This window comes from Theropithecus gelada, chromosome 1 (assembly GCF_003255815.1).
Source record: "Theropithecus gelada isolate Dixy chromosome 1, Tgel_1.0, whole genome shotgun sequence".
Lineage (NCBI taxonomy): Eukaryota > Metazoa > Chordata > Mammalia > Primates > Cercopithecidae > Theropithecus > Theropithecus gelada.
The window spans coordinates 41,752,212-41,772,792 of record NC_037668.1 but is presented as its reverse complement, the minus strand read 5'-3'; the positions used below and the strand labels follow the sequence as shown (position 1 = coordinate 41,772,792).

The 20,581-nt window shown below is 47.9% G+C and overlaps 1 protein-coding gene across 1 annotated transcript in view; it reads right to left on the bottom strand.

The window, feature by feature from the left end:
- The window catches only part of LOC112623133, a 31,715-nt gene extending 19,882 nt beyond the window's left edge, over positions 1–11,833 (bottom strand). The window contains exons 1-3 of the mRNA XM_025383379.1: positions 11,722–11,833; positions 6,104–6,296; positions 4,071–4,154 (exon numbers count right to left, since the gene is read on the bottom strand). Of these exons, the coding sequence (XP_025239164.1) occupies positions 4,071–4,154; positions 6,104–6,296; positions 11,722–11,833 (389 nt within the window). The remainder of the gene's footprint in view (positions 1–4,070; positions 4,155–6,103; positions 6,297–11,721) is intronic.
- Positions 11,834–20,581: the final 8,748 nt, after the last annotated feature.

Here is a 20,581-nt window from a genome sequence, read left to right as displayed (position 1 = left end):
GGAGAATCACTTGAACCCGAGAAGTGGAGGTTGCAGTGAGCCAGGGCAGCGCCACTGCACTCCAGCCTGGACGACAGAGCGAGACTCCGTCTCAAAACGACGACGACGACTAAAAGAATTGTACCTTCCATTACCTTCCTTTCCTCCCAATACTTGGTCCAGGGCTGATTAAGGGCTCTGTGTGCACACAGGAGGTGCTCAATAAATGCTTACAGACTGACGTGGTTCTTCACACACATAACTTGCTCATTTTGCTTAATCTATTCCTTTTCTTGGGTGATTTCAGGCTTGCCATGCCCCACTTATTTCCCTTCTGCCACTTAGTCCCCACCAAGGCCTGCTCTACCTTGTTCATCAAAGGTCTCACCCGTAAACTGCTAGGACATGTGTTCATGTCTGAGCCCATCACCTGGACATAGGATGGGGTCTGTTAAAGAAAATCATTCATGACAATTGTTAAAGCGGTGAGGCAGGCTTTACTCCGGACTATCAAGACAGGTATAGGGATTGCTGTGATGGGGTTTTGCAGTAGTGGAGAAAGATTGGCTTAATTCCCAGTACAAAGAAAAGTGAGCATTTATAGCCAAAGAATTGGGGGAGCAGGGGAAGACAGGAAAAGTGTTGAGAAGAGAAGACAGCAAGCGTCGTGAGATGACAATGGAAATATGTCTTGGAGATGGAACCAACAACGCTCAACTTCAGAGGAACAGTGAGTGTACCATTCTCTGACCTGCTGGGTGGTAAGTAACTGTGGGCTTATTTCATTTGTTGACCTAACCCGGCCACTTATTAGATAGAAGATCCCCTAGGGAGGAACCTTAGGCATCATTGAGCCCAACAGCCTTATTTTAGAAACGAGACAGAAGACAAGAGCGGTGAGTGATGTGCTCAAAATGACAAGCGAGTTAGACGCTGCACTGGCCCCAGAATGCCGACCTGCTGACTCATAATTCTGGGCTTTGTCATCTGCCCAGAGCTGTACAGATGGTGACAACCATCGGTGTGCTGGGGTCAACTCCTGCCCCTCCTACAAGTCAATCATTAGATGTCCAGGAATTTTGCAAGGTGGTTGATAAACACAGCTATTATTAAAAATTCAATTATATAAACTTACAACTAAGTGAATTATATTAAAAAGGAAAGTAATCATGGATGTTCATAGCAGCACTATTTACAACAGCCAAAAGGTGGAAACAACTCAAACGGCCAGCAACAGATGGATAAACAAAATGTGGTCTATCCATACAATGGAATATTATTCAGCTATAAAAAGAAATGAAGTACTGGGGTCAGGCACTGTGGCTTAGGACTATAATCCCAGCACTTTCGGAGGCCAAGGCAGGAGGATCGCTTGAGTTTAAGACCAGCCTGGAGTTCAAGACCAGCCTGGAGTTCAAGACCAGCCTGGACAACATAGCAAGATCCTGTCTCTACAGAAAATTAAAGAAAAAAATAAGTTGGGCATGGTGGTGTATACCTATAGTCTCAGCTACCTATGCTGAGGAGAAAGGATTGCTTGAGGCCAGGAGGTTGCTGAGGCTGCAGTGAGCCACTATCATGCCATTGCACTCCAGCCTGGGCAACAGAGCAAGACCCTATCTCTAAATCAAAAGAAATGAAGCAGTGATACATACTATAATACGGATGAACTTCGGAAACATTATGCTCAGTGAAAAAAGACAGACACAAAAGGTCACATATTATATAATTCTATTTATACAAAGTATTTAGAATAAGCAAATTGATAGAGACAGAAATCAGCTTAGTGGTTGCCAGAGGAAAGGGGATTGGGAATGACTGCTTACTGAGTAGGCAGTTTCTGTTTGGGATGATGAAAAAGTTCTGGAACTAAATAGTGGTGATGGTTGTACAACACTGTGAATATATTTAACAATACTGAATTGTACACAATAAAATGATTAGAATGGGGCCAGGCATGGTGGCTCACACCTATAATCCCAGCACTTTGGGAGGCTGAGGTGGGTGGATCACTCGAGGTCAGGAGTTTGATTGAGACCAGCCTGGCCAACATGGTGAAACCCTGTCTCTACTAAAAATACAAAAATTAGCTGGGCGTGGTGGCATGCATCTGTAATCCCAGCTACTCGGGAGGCTGAGGCAGGAGAATCACTTGAACCCTGGAGGCAGAGGTTGCAGTGAGCTGAGATCACACCAATGCACTCTAGTCTGGGTGACAGAAACACTCCATCTCAAAAAAAAAAAGGAATGATTAGAATGGAAAAAAATAGAAAAGGTAACATATACTCAAAACCCATCTTGTCCTAATCATTTTACTACTTTTAGTATTGTCTGTGCTTTTGTGATTATTGATATCTGTGTATCTGTATGGTAGAAATTCTATGAATAGAATAGAATAGAATAGAAAGAGCAAAATAAAAATCCACATCTATTCCCAGCTCCATGTTCAGTGACAGCATCTTGGCAGCTTGAAACCAGCTGTGGTGGGAGTATTTACACCACAGCAATTGGAAAGCACTACATATCAGGACTGAACACATTGTTTTTTAAAAAACCATGTGCAGTTAAGAAAGGGATGGAGAAAATATGGCCAGGCCCAGTGGCTCACGCCTGTAATCCCAGCACTTTGGGAGGCTGAAGTGTGTAGATCACTTGAGGTCAGGAGTTCGAGACTAGCCTGGCGAACATAGTGAAACCCTGTTTTTACTAAAAATACAAAAATTAGCCAGGTGTGGCGGCACATGCCTGTAATCCCAGCTACTCAGGAGGCTGAGGCATGAGAATCGCTTGAGCCTGGGAGGCAGAGGTTGCAGTGAGCCAAGATCGCACTGCCACACTTCCTCCTGGGCCACAGAGTAAGACTCTGTCTCAAAAAAAAAGAAAAGAAACAGATGGAGAAAATATTAATAATGCAGGTTAAACTGAAAAGTGTGTTGTATCCGTAACTGTTACATTGTGATTAGCAAAACAATTGAGGAAATATTCTAGTATTTGAAAACTGTTACCTAATTTAGCAAAGAAATTGTTTGTATTCTTAACGAGGTTCTCACATGTATCTTTGTTTATTTCACTCAACGAATGCACATGAAGAGACTAATCAATGTTCATGCTGGAATTGTCCTTAGTAGTCAATGATGTAAGCATCTTCCTTGCTGAATCAGTTAGCGATCAAGCAGCGATTTCTAGTCCAATTTTGACACGACCTGGTTTAATAGCAACCATAGGCTGACTACAGATCAAGAGTTCAGTAAAAAATTAGTAAGAATATTCGGTGCGAATCGGTTGGCTATATGGGATTTATTCTTTATGCAATAAAGAATATTGTATAATTTATTATTACTTATAAATTATTGCATACATCCTCTACATCAGCAAAAAACTGATACTTATTTATGTATACATATAATATACTTTTTTTTTTCAGGAGAATCAGGAAACATTTAAAAGTGCATGGCTAGTTACAACACATTTCCAGGCATGATGGGGTCCAACTTAAAAAATGGGTAATGTCTATCAAAGTTTTCCTCAAATGCAACAACCCCATTAGAACTATCATAAATTGGCTGAACGAGGTGGCTCACACCTGTAGTCCCAGCACTTACGATAATTTAGAATATTCCAACAATAATTTTCATAAATTATTTTCAGGACCCAGAAACAAAATGTTGGCAGCATAGAGAGTAAGGGCAACTGGCATGTAGGTTCCATTTATCTCCATCTGCCAGTGGAAACAAATTCATTCTCTCCACCCAGAGGAGCACTCTGCAGGGTATTTTCTTTTTTGTTTTCAAGACAGAGTCTTCCTCTGTGGCTCAGGCTGGAGTGCAGTGGCACCATCTCGGCTCACTGCAACCTCTGCCCCCTGGGGTTTAGTGATTCTCCTGCCTCAGCCTCTGGAGTAGCTGGGATTACAGTCTCCCTCCACCAACTCCAGCTATTTTTTTTTTTTTTTTTGTATTTTTTGGTAGAGGACGGAGTTTCACCGTGTTGGCCAGGATGGTCTCAATCTCCTGACCTCGTGATCCGCCCGCCTCGGCCTCCCAGAGTGCTGGGATTACAGGTGTGAGCCACCGCGCCCCGTCTGCCCTTACAAGTTTCTAATAATCGCGATGCCCGGAGATGAAGAGGGTCGCTTCAGGGAGGAACAGTTACAGCTGTTAGTAACAACTGCATAGCTAGAAAAGAAAGTAAGAAAGCGTAGGCTGCACGCATCAGGCTTCCTGGTAACTGGTAGACAGGTAGAGGGAGGGAGGCACGAGCAGGGAGGTGCTGGGGAGACCTGATTAATACCATCCCTCGTCCCTACCAGGGCTCAGATCAATGGAGAAATAACAGAACTGTTAGCGGACAGAGGACTGAAGCATTCTTTTTATTACCAAGAAAGCTGACCGTGAAAACGATATCATTGAAATCTGAAAGTGGGTATACATTCTGCAATGGAAACAGACAGCTGTACCTGCCCAGGTATAGGCAGAGTGGGGCCAGCGTGGGCCTCCCCACTCCTAAGGTGGAGCTGCCTCTGTAAACCCCCAGATGAGAGAATAAGCCCCAAAAGGAACAGAGAGAGGAGGGGCCGGGCTAGGCACGTTCAGTTTCTCCAAGCTACCCTTTTTCCCACAGGAGGAATGGGTGCCAAGGCCAAGAGCAGCTCCCTCACTAGCAGGAAACATCACCCCCAACAGAAACATCAGCTCTTTGGGGGTTTTGGCTGGCATGGCCTTGGTGGGGGGGTTGGGGGGAGCGGGTTGCACAACCTGTTTCTAAATGAGCCTTGTATTTCTGTCTAACTCAGCACAGCACGACGTGCAATCTCATAAACAGGAACTACAGAGAAACAAGTCCCCTTTCATGCCTGCAGCCCCAGGGCTGAGCAGTGATTGTGGCTTTGCCTTCTCCTTCACCTCCTTTGGGCTTCTGCCTTTTCTTTTTTTTTTTTTTGAGATGGAGTTTCACTCTTGTGGCCCGGGCTGTAGTGTAATGGTGCGATCTCGGCTCACCACAACAACCTCTGCCTCCCGGGTTCAAGCGATTCTCCTGCCTCAGCCTCCCGAGTAGCTGGGATTACAGGTGTGCGCCACCACGCCCAGCTAATTTTGTATTTTTAATAGAGACAGGGTTTCTCCATGTTGGTCAGGTTGGTCTTGAACTCCCAACCTCAGTTGATCCACCCGCCTCGGCCTCCCAAAGTGCTGGGATTACAGGCAGGAGCCACCATGCCCAGCCTGACTTCTGCCTTTTCTAGCCTGGTTTCTGGGCTTTTGAGATACCAAATTGGGACAATGAGTAAAGAAAGTCACAAAACAGGACAGGAAAGAACAGAAAAGGTGAGTGGGCTTAGACTTCAGACAGCGTGGAGTGAGGGACGTGGAGCCTGGAAACAGCTGTGCAGATTTAAGGAAACTGGAGAGAAGGGAACCAGAGAGAAAGAGAGAGAGAGCGAGAGAGAGAGGAGAGATTTTTGAAGAGTTGCTGAGGCTTATTACTCGGAGACTCCTTAATGTTATTCAAGAAGTGCCAGCAAAGATTGAATTTATATTTTAGCTACTTTAGGTTACAAGATGGCGATGACATTTCTTTGAATTTGACACCATAGAGATTCTTTGCCTGTATTCCTGGCTTATAATTGGATTATCCAAAATATTAAAACAACAGGCCGGGTGTGATTGTTCATTCCTATAATTCCAGCACTTTGGAGGCCAAGGCGGGTGGATCACCTGAGGTCAGGAGTTTGAGACCATCCTGGCCAACACAGTGAAACCCCATCTCTACTAAAAATACAAAAATTAGCCCGGCATGGTGGTTTGTGTCTGTAATCCTAGCTGCTCTGGAGGCTGAGGTAGGAGAATCACTTGAAACCGGGAGGTGGAGTTTGCAGTGAGCTGAGATTACACCACTGCACTCCAGCCTGGCGACAAAGCGAGACTCTGTCTCAAACAACAACAACAACAACGACGATGACAACAAAAACAGGTCTGGGCCAGGTGCTGGGACAGGGTCTGATGAGAAGAGCGAGTCACAGTCTCTGCAGTCTGCCCTGACAGGGCTCACGATTTTGTGCAGGCGACGGACACATAAACAAATCTGTATAGTTCAGCGAGGCTAGAGGCGCATTAGAGGTCAGTACCAAGCACTACGGGAACACAGATAGGTGACAATGGAGAAGAAGTTATTTAAATCTGAAAGTAAGCGCATATTCTGCAATGGAAACACACAGATGTACCTGCCCGGGTATAGGCAGAGTGGGGCCAGCGTGGGCCTCCCCACTGCTAAGGTGGAGCCACCTTTGCAAACCCCCAGGTGGGAGGAGAACAAGCCTCCTAAGGAAGAGAAAAGAGGTCGGGTTAGGCACATTCAGTTTCTCTCTCCTCTCTCCCTGGTTCTCTTCTCTCCAATTTGCTTAATTCTGCACAGCTGTTCCCAGGCTCCAACCCTCTCACTCTCCACACGCCCTGAAGTCTCACCCCACGCACCTTTTCTGACCTTTCCTGTTCTGTTCTATCCCAGGCAGGCAAGAGGGGGTTAGAATCACAGCACAGTGAAGGCACAGAGGTGAGCAGGAGACAGGGTGGCCAGAGATGAAGGTAGAAAGACCCCGTCCTCATGAGGGCACATCTGGACACTGAAATCTTTGATCAGTGTTTGGACTCACTTTAAGGGTGAAGCTGAGTCAGGAGAAGTTTTTCCTTTGGTTTGAATATCTTTTTCTGGATTATCAGGTTCCACTTAGAGATACGCTTGGTTAATATTTATTCTATTTTCTTTCTGTGTGTGTCTATAAAATGAGATTAGAACTATACCCCATGTAAGGTTTTGTAAACCGTTTTCACTTAGTTGTATGACTTTTTATATCACTAAATAGTCTTCTAAAACAACATTTCCTTTTTTATTTTTAAATTTTGAGATGGGGTCTCACTGTGTCATCCAGGCTAGAATACAGTTGGAATGATCACAGCTCATTATAGCCCGGACCTCCCCAGGCTGAAGTGATCCTCCCACCTCAGTCTCCCAAGCTCCCAAGTAGCTAGGGCTAAAGGAGTGCGCCACCATGCCTGGCTAATTTTTGTATTTTTAGTAGAGACGGGGGTTCACCATATTGTCCAGGCTGATCTCGAACTCCTGGGCTCCACTGATTCTCCCACCTTGGCCTCCCAAAGTGCTGGGATCACTTACAGGTGTGAGCCACCACACCCGGCCATAAATAACATAAACCAATAGGATTGCTGGCTGAGTGCGGTGGCTCACACCTGTAATCCCAGCACTTTGGGAGGCTGAAGCAGGTGGATCACGAGGTCAAGAGATCAAGACCATCCTGGCCAACATGGTGAAACCCCATCTTTACTAGAAATACAAAAAATTAGCTGGGTTTGGTGGCATGTACCTGTAGTCCCAGCTACTCAGGAGGCTGAGGCAGGAGAATCGCTTGAACCCGGGAGGCAGAGGTTGTAGTAGCATGATCTCAGCTCACTGCAACCTCTGCCTCCCGGGTTCAAGCGATTCTCCTGCCTCAGCCTCCTGAGTAGCTGAGACTACAGGCACACACAACCATGTCCGGCTAATTTTTGTATTTTTGGTAGAGACGGAGTTTCACCATGTTGGCCAGGATGGTCTCGATCTCTTGACCTCGTGATCCACACGCCTGGGAGACAGAGGTTGCAGTGAGCCGAGATCGTGCCACTGCATTCCAGTCTGGGTGACAAAGCGAGACTCCATCTCAAAAAAAAAAAAAAAGAAAAGAAAAAAAAAGAAAGCACTTCGTAGGCATCGTTGGGTGAACGAGATCACAGCTTTTAAAATGCTTGTACACACTGCTTCTTGGCCCTTTGGCAAAGGTTAAGTGTAAAATGCTTGTGCATAGCCAGGGATTTTTTTCATCAGACCCTGGGATGGCTGCAAAAAAAGGTCAAAAACTTAGGCCAGGCGCGGTGGCTCACACCTGTAATCTCAGTACTTTGGGAGGCTGAGGCCGGCAGATCATGAGGTCAGGAGATTGAGACAATCCTGGCTAAGACGGTGAAACCCTGTCTCTACTAAAAATACAAAAAATTAGCTGGGTGTGGTGGTGGGCGCCTGTAGTCCCAGCTACTCGGGAGACTGAGGCAGGAGAATGGCGTGAACCCAGGAGGCGGAGGTTGCAGTGAGCCAAGATCACGCCACTGCACTCTGGCCTGGGTGACACAGCCAGACTCTGTCTTAAAAAGAAAAAAAAAAAAAAAAAGAAGGTCGAAAACTAGTATGGACTAGGAATTGGGAGACCTGCTGGGTGCGGTGGTTCACGTCTGTCATCCCAGCACTTTGGGAGGCCGAGGCGGGCAGATCACCTGAGGTCAGGAGTTCGAGACCAGCCTGACCAACATGGAGAAACTCCATCTCTACTAAAAATACAAAATTAGCCAGGCATGGTGGTGCATGCCTGTAATCCCAGCTACTCGGGAGGCTGAGGCATGAGAATTGCTTGGATCCAGGAGGTGGAGGTTGCAGTGAGCCAAGATCGCGCCATTGCACTCCACCTGGGCAACAAGAGCAAACTCCAACTCAACAACAACAACAAAAAAGGAATTGGGAGACCTGGGTTATTTTCTAGCACCCATTGTAAAGGTTTAGTGAGCCTTTCTCAAATGTTCATAGCCAAATTCATGAAGCATTTCACCTTGTTAGACCTTTATGCTTTTATATATGCAGTTTTCCCTCTCTGGAACATATTTTCCTTACCTAGAACAGATTCCCCATCTGCTTAGAGAACTCCTATTCATCCTTCAAAACCCTGGTCAGCCATCACCTCTACTATAATACCCTCTCTCGATCCTTCTCACCCAAGTAGAATTATTATTCCTTTCCTCCTCTGTACTGCTGTATTTTGTACATACTTTCATCATTGTATATTTTGAAAAATTACTTGCTTCTATGTCTGCATACCACACTACTCGTCAACTTGTCTAGGGAACCACATCCCATTTGCCTTTGTATCCCGAGGCACTGGAGCCTTGGGATACAAATATAGGAGCTCAATATATATATATATATATATATATATATTTTGAGGCAGAGTCTCACTCTGTAGCCCAGGCTGGAGTGCAGTGGTGTGATCTCGGCTCACTGCAACCTCTGTCTCCTGGGTTCACGCCATTCTCCTGCCTCAGTCTCCCGAGTAGCTGGGACTACAGGCGCCCACCACCACACCCAGCTAATTTTTTGTATTTTTAGTAGAAACTGAGGTTCACCATATTGGTCAGGCTGGTCTTGAACTCCTGACCTCGTGATCCACCCGCTTTGGCCTCCCAAAGTGCTGGGATTACAGGCGTGAGCCACCGCGTCCGGCCTAATAGTTTGTTTTTTAACTGAACATTTTCAAGCCTCAAGTTCTCCTTTCATCAAAGGGAGATGACAATACCTTCCCTTAGCTACCCTGAAAGTTTTTTTTTTTTAATGAAAATAAAATTACTAATAAATAAAAATTCCTTGACAAAAGGCATGAGAGACTCTATGAAGGTCAAGTCTAGTCTAATAAACTCTTGCTTGGCCAGGGTACCTGACTACTCGGCTGGACATAAGTTGACCTTATTTGGTTCAGGAAGTGCTTGAGGCTCTCCTAAGCCTTCCTCATTGTCACCGTGAGCATGGGTGGAATCGGGGGTCAGTTAGGGACAGTGACTAAGAGCTGATGACTGTGTCTAAAAATGTGACCCCATCCCTCTCCAGCCTTTCCTCTGCTTTATCTTCGTTGCCTTTATTGCTCTGTGACATCATCTAACAAATGTATTTGCCTTGTGAATGTCATTTCATGGCAAAGGCTGCTGGTTGCCCACCCAAACCCATTCTCCCTTTTTCCTTGGCTCTTGACTAAACCCCTTTTAAAGTAGGATGGGTCCACAGGCCTAGGTTCTCACCTACATAAAGGAAACAGAAACAATGGCTGCCCCTCCCAGACCCGGGCTTCGGCATGGTAGGTGTGGCCTCTCCGAATTCCTTCCCACCTTCCCGTGGCTACACAAGGATGTGGCGGCAGCCCAGTCTCACTTAAGCCGGTGAAGACAGTGTCCTAGGTGCTTAGAAGAGCAATGATGTGCAAGGGATCAGGGTTTTCCACATGACCATGTGGCTAGAGCAAGATTGTCCATCAGTCTGGGACATACAACTTGAATTACTACTCAAGAAAGAAATTCAGGCCGGGTGCTGGGGCTCATGCCTGTTATCACAGCACTTTAGGAGGCCAAGGCAGGCAGATCACTTGAGGTCAGGAGCTCGAGACCAGCCTGGCCAACATGGCAAAAGCCTGTATCTACAAAAAATACAAAAAGTAGCCAGGCATGGTGGTGCTCACCTGTAATCCCAGCTACTCAGGAGACTGAGGCAGGAGAATCGCTTGAGCATGGAAGGTGGAGGTTGCAGTGAGCTGAGATGGTGCCACTGCATTCCAGCCTGGGCCATGGAGTGAGACTTTGTCTCAAAAAAAAAAAAAAAAAAGAAGAAAAAAAAGAAATTCACTTCTTTGCTCTTTAATAAATTTTGGGTTCTCTTTGTTCCTACCCAACCTTACCCTAACTTACACATATTAATGCTTTGTGACAACTGAGACTCGGTCTTTTTCCTTCATTGCCGTGTTTCTAGTGCCTAGAATAATATCTGGCTCATAGTAAGTGCTTAAACTAATATTGGCACATAAATGAATGGAGTCAGAATTCTTGTGTTTGAATCACTGACAAGCCATGTGGCCTCAACCCTGTGGATCTCAGCTTCCTCACCAGTAAAATGGTAAAAATTGGATCTACCCTTTGGATTATTGAGGAGATTAAGATAATATATTTAAAGCTCATAGAGAAATGCCTGACATATATGTGCTCAGTACTAGAGATTATTATTATCACTATTATTATTATTATTACTTTGAGACGGAGTCTCGCTCTGTCACCCAGGCTGGAGTGAAGTGGTGCGATCTTGACTCACTGCAACCTCCGCCTCCTGGGTTCAAGAGATTCTCCTGCCTCAGCCTCCCAAGCAGCTGGGACCACAAGCACCTACCACCACTCCTGGATAATTTTTTTTTTTTTTTTGCATTTTTAGTAGAGAGGGGGTTTCACTATGTTAGCCAGGATGGTCTCAATCTCTTGACCTCATGATCCGCCTGCCTCGGCCTCCCAAAGTGCTGGAATTACAGGTGCCCCCCATGCCTGGCAGCACTATTCTTATGATTGCATCCATGTCATGTTTTCTCCAGCCTTTGGGATCTTCAGTAATATCAATACTTAACAGTGATTTTATGCTAATTTAGAATAACTTAAAGGGTAGAAGAAGCCATGGCTGCCTGTATGGCAAATGTGTCTCTTCTTCTGCCATTGGCTGGTGTAGGTGGAGTGGCTTTACCTGTCACTTGTTTCAAGAACTCAATGAGATAGCTTTGGGAGCATATGCAAATGTATGCAAATTGCACACAAATTTATATAAAACAGCCTTGTGTGTGTGCCTCCGCAGGTACTAGAGGGAATTCTGGTGGCTTTATACCATTCTACCTTTGGATTATGCCATTTTCTATTCTGCTGTCTCAGCAAGACTTACCTGGAAGGAGGGAGGTGCGTGCACGTGAGTGTGTGCTCACGTCTGCAGGATGGGCCAGGGGAGGGCAGGGGAGGCCAGTCATGACAGCAGAAATACCGCTCAGCAGCCAGTCATGACAGCGGAAATACCGCTCAGCAGCCAGTCATGACAGCGGAAATATCGCTCAGCAGCCAGTCGTGACAGCGGAAATACCGCTCAGCAGCCAGTCATGACAGCGGAAATACTGCTCAGCAGCCAGCATGACAGCGGAAATATCGCTCAGCAGCCAGTCATGACAGCGGAAATACCGCTCAGCAGCCAGCATGACAGCGGAAATATCGCTCAGCAGCCAGTCATGACAGCGGAAATACCGCTCAGCAGCCAGTCATGACAGCGGAAATACTGCTCAGCAATCAGATATGTTTGCTGAGCAGTGTTTCAGCTGTCAAATTTTTATTGATCCAAAATAAAATGTAAAATTCCAGGCTCTGAGGCCCTACCTCTAATCAGTCAGTCCATGTGATCAACAGCCCCCTAATAACCTCCCATCATTAGATAACCCTATGTGGTAGGCCCCAAGGGCAGCAAAAGGAGTACAGGAAACTTGCCTTTGGGTTTGAAATGTCAGGTATCCTTAGGGCTACTCAGCTGCCAAAGGGTGAGTAACCAGCCACTCACTAGCGGTTTTTGTAAAATGGGCACAAAGATGCGGGCCGACCAGCCCCCGACACAGCTGCTCTGAGGCTCACTTGAGAGTATGGGTGGGAGGGGTCTCTGCAGTGTTGCATATGGCTGTGACAGTGCTCAGGTCACCATCGTTATTATCAGGAGGGGAGATCATGAGCAAGGAGGGGATGTCCCGAGGCCACCTTCTGCGGTATTTGTGGGGTTAAACAGATCATCACAGCAGCAGCATCACAGAGACCTGCGCCTCCAGAGCCTTCCAAGGCAATCCTGACCTCAAATGCTTTGTCTACCGATCATTCCACATGGCAGAAGCATTTGCTTGTCACGCATGCGCTCATTCATTCATTTGGCAAAGATGCCTTGAGCACCTGCCCTGTGTGGTGTCCTATGCTGGGTTCCCGGATATAAACACGGAGAAGACATAGTCTTTGTTCAGGAGGACCTGTTCTTTCTCATACTACAGCCGAGTAATAATCCAGGAAAGGACAGAAATATGTTATCAATAGATACCACACTGCATACAAGGGACAGTAACACAACGGAGGAAAGATACAAGGGAGGAAGCAATTTGGCTGTACCTGGAAAGGTCAAGGCCTTACGGAGGAATGCAAGGCATTTTTGAGAGTGAGCAGGGGCCTGCCAAGTGGACTGGCAGGGAACCCTGTGTGTCGGGGTAGAGAAGCATGAAGCTGCATGGCCGTATGCTCCGAGATCTGATTCGGAAAATACGGTCTGCTATGTCAAGATGTGGCTTTCTCCAATCATCCTGGCCCAGACATCCCTGACTCCTCCAAATGCCTGTGACATTTATTAACCCACAGTACTTGTTTGGCAGTTACTGTACAGAACAAGTCCTTGCTGTGTGTGGCCTGTCTCTTCAAGGAGGTTGTGAGTCACCTGAGAACTGAGGCTGTCTACTCTATCTTTGTCTCCTGGGGACCCAGTTGAATGCCTTCCTTTGGAATATTAAGAAGGCAAGAGAAGTTTTTTTGCTGGAGGTATCCAAATGGATGAGAATGTTCCCACCTTCAGATGGTACTAGGTATTGAGAATCCCACAGGTGCTATGCCAAATGCTAATTTGTCTATTATCTCATTGAATCTTCACAATAACCCTGTGAGGTAGATACGGTGAGTCCCCGTTTTGCAGATGAAAGGTTTATGGTGATGACTTCACTTGCAGAAGAACAGCAGCTCAGAAAGGATGGAACCGGGATCTGAATACGGGCTAACTGGCTCAAGGGCCAATGTTTTTAGCTCTGACACTACCCAAATGTACAGCTTCTATTTTGATATACTTAATAACACTATATGAATTCGAGTTTTAGAGACCAAAACCTAAGTCCCAACTCTAATAAAACAGTGGTTATTTCTTCTTGTGGCTGCCTCTTGAGCCCTGAGCTCCTTGAGCATGAGGCTACACCTGTGCCCTCTCTGTGCTCCATACCTAGCATAGCACTTATTCTCCTGGAATGGAGAATAAAGGGGACCAGGGAATTGTTCAGGGTAATTCTAGAAGGACTTCCTGGAGGAGGCCAAATTTCCTTAAGCAAACTGGGAACATGGTGAGAGGCAAGCCAGGAAGAGGGTATGCATAAAGGCGCAAAGGTGGACGTGATGACATCATTGATGGGGTGCCGCATGCTTTTGATGAAGAGGAACTAGATATGTGTTTGGGGGAGCCCCAAACTCCCAGGCTACTTCAGGGGTACAGTTGGAGTGCTTTGTGTTCCCCATGCAAATCTCGTTCCTTCCAGGGGAAAGAAACCAAGGCCGTCTTTGGAGGGATGAAGTTCCTTGCTCTACCAGAAACGATGAATGAGCTTCTCTAGGTGAGATGCTGCTGAGAAACTGGTAGCCTAGTTGACAGGCATCATTTACAGGTGACAATTAGTTAATTAATCAATTCTTGAGTGTTCTGGGGCTGATTCTAGGAACTGGGATGAAGCATTGAGCCTGATCTGGCACAGTGGTTCACATCTGTAATCTCAGTACTTTGGGAGACTGAGGCAGGAGGATAACTTGAGCCCAGGAGTTTGAGACCAGCCTGGGCAACATAGTGAGACCCCCATCTCTACAAAAAGTAAAAAAAAAAAAACAAACAAACACTAGCCAGGTGTGATAGCATGTGCCTGTAGTACCAGCTACTTGGAAGGCTGAGGTGGGAGGATCTCTTGAGCCTGGGAGGTTGGGACTGCAGTGAGCCATGACTGCCCCACTGCACTTCAGTCTGGGTGATAGAGTAAGAACCTATCTAAATAAATAAAATAAATACATAAATAAACAAAAAGAAAAGAAAAGATAAAAAGATTGGCCCTTATAAATGTTCCATTTTAGTGGTGGAAGGTCGTGTGAATAAGTAATCAAACCAGCAAGCTGGGTAATGCCAGGGGGTAATAAACATGTTGAAGCCAGGAAAAGAAGGGAAGCAACTTAGGGAGACAAGGGAGAGTGACTGGAGAAAGATAGGAGTGAATGCCAGTTTGGGGAGGTGACATTTGGGCTGAGAACACCCAAATGACCAAATGGCACCAACCATGCCAGGAGCTGGGAAGGAAGCACTGCCAGTGGAGGGCACAGCAAAGGGCAAAGGTCTGGTGGTGGAAACAAACATGAGGAATTAGGTGTATGAAAAGCCTAGAGTGTGGTGAACCAAGAGAAGAGGGGTCCCAAATCAGGGGGTTAGGGGAAGGAACATGGAGCCAGGTCATGCAGGATCTGGTGGGCTCTTGTTCCAAGCTCCTTTAGTGTATCAGTTAGCTATTGCCGTGTAACAAATTACCCTTTTTTAGCAGTTTCATACAAAACACATTTCAAAGCTCACTGTTTCAGGAGTCTGGGCAGGCTTTCTCTGGGTCCTCTCCTTCAGGGAGTGTCACAGGTCGCAGTCAAGGTATAGGCTGGGCTGTAGTCTGTCTGGGTTCAACTGGGGAAGGCCCCACTTCAAGCTCTGGTGGTTGTTGGCAGGATTCAGCTTCTCAGGGGGCTGTCGATCTGAGCACCCCCAACCCTCACCATGAGGGTCTCTCCAACAGAATAGCTTTCCTCATCAAATTGTGCAGGAGACAAATTGTTCAGGGAGATCACATAGTCTGCCAGCAAGACAGAACCTGAACACAGAACTGAGCTGCATTGCCTCTGCCATATTCTATTTGTTAGAAGCAAGTCATAGGTCCTATCTCCACTCAAGGAATAGCTGGCGGTGGGGATCATTGGGGGTCATCTTAGAAGGCTGCCTGCCACTCACAGGAAGTCACTGGAGGTGTCTAAGAAGGGAGGTGACTTGATCTGATGTGTATTTTCAAAGGGTCACTTTGGCTTCCTTAAATATTGTGTGGGTGGGGGATGGGCAAGAGTGGGAGCCAGCTGGCCAGCCAGGGGCTGCTGTAAAAGATGATGCCGGTTTGGGCTCAGGAGGTAGTGGTGGAGATGCAAAGAAGCAGAGCCAAGGGGGTTTGCCAGTGGATCCAGAGAGGGTCACGTAACGAGGAACTGGGGATGACTCCCCGGCTTCCCAGGGCTTGCAACTCCTACCTATAGGAGGATGGCACTTTGGATTCTTGTTTTTCTCCTCCTGGGACAGGGCGAAACTCTCTCCACCCTTCTTCAACCCTACTCAAGGTCACACATTTTCTGGATGGCCGGCCAGCATTAGGAGCCCCGGTCGTGAGCAGAGAACAGATGTCTCCTTGTGCCAGGCTGAGGGACTGACCCTGTGTCCTCCGTCTCATTAGCCTGCCCATGCTCAGACCAACCAAGCCAGCAGGCCAGAGGGAGGGAAGCCGCTCCCCTAAAACTGTGATCACAGAGTCAGCCAGAGCTGGGGAGGGCTCGGGGGTGTAGGGGTGTGTGTCTGTCTCAAATGGGCTACACTTGGAGCAGAGAGTGGTTCAGGGCAGGGAGAGTTACTACAACTGACCCTAAAATGTTAGGGCATCACTAGTTAGTATATTCCAGAGAAATAAACACGTAAGTTCTTTATCTGAAGAATATCCATCTACATGAAACCTTTATTTGCTCCATGTGGATAAACAGATCATCATGCAGTTACCATTTATTGTGTTTCCACTACGTGTCAGTTTCACTGCTAAGCCCTTGACAGACACCTCATTTCATCCTCATAACAACCCAGTGAAGTAGACATTAGTATTATCCCATTTCCTAGATGGCAAAACTGAGGCTTAGAAAAGTTAAGTAACTTGCCCAAGATCTGTCTAATTTCAAACCCATGTGCCCAACGGCTACCACCATCCTGGCTCCCATTTACGCTGGTGGAAGATTCATTTCCTGCTGTCAGAGGCGAAACCAGAGGCGGGAGTTTTTCTTCTAAAACGTGGGTCCAGGCTTGCTCCAGAGAGTAAACTGCGTTGAGAGAAGCGCTCAGTTTTGAGCAGTGCAGGCAGCAGGTGGTGCCCCCTAGCGGTGGTAGCTAAAAAGGGCAGCGGCCGTACGACTGGAACACAGAGTTGGAGTTGCTTGGGTTCAGCCAGTTAACAGGCTGGTGACAAAGACACAGCTGTGTCCGTGGAGCAGGGAGCCTGTTCCGTCGAGGCAGGCTGCCCCAAGTCAAGGGCTAGAGCGTGTCTCCTTTCCTGGGGCCCATGGGAGGTCGTCACGCTCCCTGGCCGGGTCAGCCAGGTGCTGCTCAGAGGTGAAACCTGCCAGTAACGCAAATGACGTCACCAAACACCAGCCATACTCTTATCATTCAAACCTGGTATTTGCACTTCAACTTCTACACATAAAATACTGGCAGCATCTTGTTTATAACTCGAGGCATAGGATTTTGGCTAATATAAATGTCAGTCTGGTGACCAAAGGGGGATATTCTTATTATTGAATTTTTCTTGCTTACAGCAACCGGGCATCGCAGGGTGGGGTTTCCTGGGTACCGCCTTGCACATAGCTTCCCAAGGCCCAACCTCATGGGGAATTGGACAAGGATGGAGAGTGAGACATGACGTGCTCTGTAGCTCAGAGAACACAGAGAGGAGTGAGGATTCCGCTGGGGTGGGGGTTGGGGAAGGCATGACATCAGGTTTTTAAATCATAGGGATACCTTGGGTATTTGCCACACTCCTGCTTTGAGCCTGTTGAATAGGAATTACAAGGTGTGCTGACTCTGAGAATACATACGGAAACAGAGCTGACAAGCGGAATCTCCCAAGCTTCCTCTCTGTTACCTGCAATGTTTGTTACCTGTAGTGTTGGCTGTCAAGGATAAGAGACTCCCTTCCTGGGGAGGGGTGAGTGGGTGAATTGGTGAGCGGCGCAGGTGAGGACTCAGAATGCCTGTGTTCTATTTCCAGCGCCTGTCACTGACTCATATTGTGACCTTGCTGAGGTCATGGCTCTGTTTTATTTGTCGGGGGAAAAAATTAGAGGTGGCGAAGCTTGCATTTCCCCCAAGGGATGAGAGCTCTGGAATCTGAGATACCTCCCTGCTCCCCACAAAGCCCAACCACGTCTAGTTCTGCTGATATTAATGAAAAGAATGCTTACCTTTGGATCCAAGGAACTTTGGGGGACACTTGTGGAAACAAGTCGTTCCTGCCATGGCAAGATTTGTGGCCACTTTTATCTGCAATATTTCTCCAGAGACCTTTCAAGTCATGTTCCCATACAAATACTTCTCCATGTGGCCGTCACGTTGTCTGTGGAAAGGAAGAAGAAAGGTATTTTTTCCTTAGTTTCAGGATGAGGAAATCAAGGCTAGGAGTGGTATTTCTCAACAGGTTTGTTACCGAGAGCCCCTCTTAATATTTTACTACCATGCATTCCCCTGTTTTGCAAGCCGTTGTCAACTAAATACTTGCATTTATTAAGTAGAAACTCATCTTTGTTTTTCTTTTTCTTTTTTTTTTTTTGAGACGGAGTCTCGCTCTGTCGCCCAGGCTGGAGTGCAGTGGCCGGATCTCAGCTCACTGCAAGCTCCGCCTCCCGGGTTCACATCATTCTCCTGCCTCAGCCTCCCGAGTAGCTGGGACTACAGGCACCCGCCACCTCGCCCGGCTAGTTTTTTTTTGTATTTTTTAGTAGACACGGGGTTTCACCGTGTTAGCCAGGGTGGTCTCGATCTCCTGACCTCGTGATCCACCCGTCTCGGCCTCCCAAAGTGCTGAGATTACAGGCTTGAGCCACCGCGCCCGGCCATCTTTGTTTTTCTTAAAGTCACCTATGAATGCCAGTTCTGCACAAAAGGACTAGCGTTACCATTAAGTTCACTGCCAAGAATTGCAGAATTTAATGCGGGAGACCTCCTCAAAGATAAAGGCCTAATTTTCACCAGACTTTTTTAAATTTTGAAAAGACCTCCTCTCCATAGTATCTGGGGACCCGGGCTGAGAAGTCCCCAGAGAGATCAAGTGGCTTGTGAAAGATTCTGTGGCTAATGGTGGGGCCAGGACCAGACCCAGGGTCTTGATTTATATAGGCCAGTGCTCCAGCCAACCAGACCACTTGGCAGAGAGGGCTCGTGTACACACTCAGACATACAGATACACGGCATGCACATGCAAGATGGCAGCCCAGCCAAATGCGGGTGTCATGAAACAATGATGCTAAGGGCTCAAACCAGTAATAGGTTCCCCTCAGTACAGGAGGGAGCAGCCAAAGCCAAGCCTGAGATTGGCAGAGTGCAACAGTTCGGTTCAGGCTGCTTTTGCAGAGTTGCAAGGGTGGGAGATGTGTTTATTCTGCCACCTGCCTGCACTTTGTGTGACTCTTCTGTAATTTATGCATCATTTATGTAGGCAGAAGCATTTTCATCCACTCTGGGAGCATTCAGACCACTCCCCTGGGCACCTGCCTCTTTAAGAGCATGAGACCGGGGTGGGGAAGCTGAGCCCTTGAAGCTGGGGATGGCAACGGCAAATTGGGCACCCTGGGAGAGTGGAGACAGAGATGGAGAACTCAGGGAGGTCTGGCTTAGTGGCCTGGAATGTAAGTAGGGGAAGAGCTGCAGGACTCCAGGTGCCTCAAAGCTTCCCCCTGAGTCTCCCCCGCCTCTTCCCCAGGGCTCCTGCAAATATGCTCATCTGTTGAGCCCTTGGCTCCATCCCAGTGGATCAGTGCTTTCATCCCATGGCTCAGAGGCATCAAGTCGGCCTGTACCTTTGGAAGAAGGCCGAGGGCTTAGCTTTATGGCTTCAGAATCCGAGGCTCCACCAATCCCCAGCACGGCCAGGGGCCAGGGCAGGGTCTCCGGGGGCCCGCTGCCCAACAGCTGTTCCCTGGGTTATTTTGGTCTAGTGGGAGTCTGTCAATTCCAGGCCATTTGGACCAAAATAGCCAACAGCAGGACAATCTCTTGGTAGCTCTGTGGGGACCCCTCCCCATACAGAAGTTTCTAGAATGAGAAGGAAAGGAGTTTGGCATGGGGGTGGTGAAGAGGGAATTTTCCTGCCGTGTCAGAGGCTGATATCAGCAGTTCCTCACTGTCCTTTCATCTCAGCCTTGGCACGTTCCCAACCGCCTCCCTAGGCTATCCAAGGTGGGGTTTTGAGGGGGAGAGAGGAAAAGATAATTTTTGAACTTTGTTATTGACTTCTTGGTCCTCCCTCAAAGCTGGTGAGATATATATTACCCTTTCCCATTTCACAAATGGCGCTACCAGGTTCAGAGAGGCAGAGGCACTGGTCTGAGGCCACACAGCTTGGAAGCCAGACCTGGTGACTCCAGGCCTCAGAGCCTCAGATGCTGGACCTGTCAGACCCGCAGCTGATCCTTGCGTGGATGCCAGTTCCATCCAGAAGTTCGGGGCCAGCATGAAAGTGCTGACTGGCCCTGGCCTTCCTTTAGGCCACAGCGGGGGCCCTGGCAACCACCTGCCTCACTCACCCTCCGGCCTAAGATAGTTCAAGTGCAGGTGGGGGAGGGAAAAGGGAAGACTAGCCACTATCTCTCTCCTTGGAACCCCGCCCAAATTCAGACCAGCAGCCCCTGGCGCGGCACCCGAGAGACTGCGGGGATTGCCCCCGGAGTACAGTCAGAGTGACCCAGGTCCCACTCCCTTTGGCGACATGGGGTGGCGTGCAGGGAGCGTGCTTTGGCACCAGGCGGGCGCGAGGGGGCGGGGCGCACGCCCGGGACACGCCTTAAGGAAACCGCTCCTAGGCTTGGTAACTGAACTTAGACGTCAAGTGCAGCCGGCCCAGTGCGCGCGGCGTCTTACTTCCCGATCTCGGAAATCAGCTGCCAGGGTGGGGCCGCGTTTTGGGGACGGCCACTCGGCCCCCCCCCTACCGCTCCTGCCTCTCCCAAGGGATTTTTCTAGCGCGTTAATTTCCTGTCCGGGGAAATCCTTTGGTGAGTCCCTCGCCCCTCCCTCCCCGCCCCTCCCCTCTCCGTCCCTACTGTCCGGGCTCCCCCAGTCCTTCTGCGCCGCG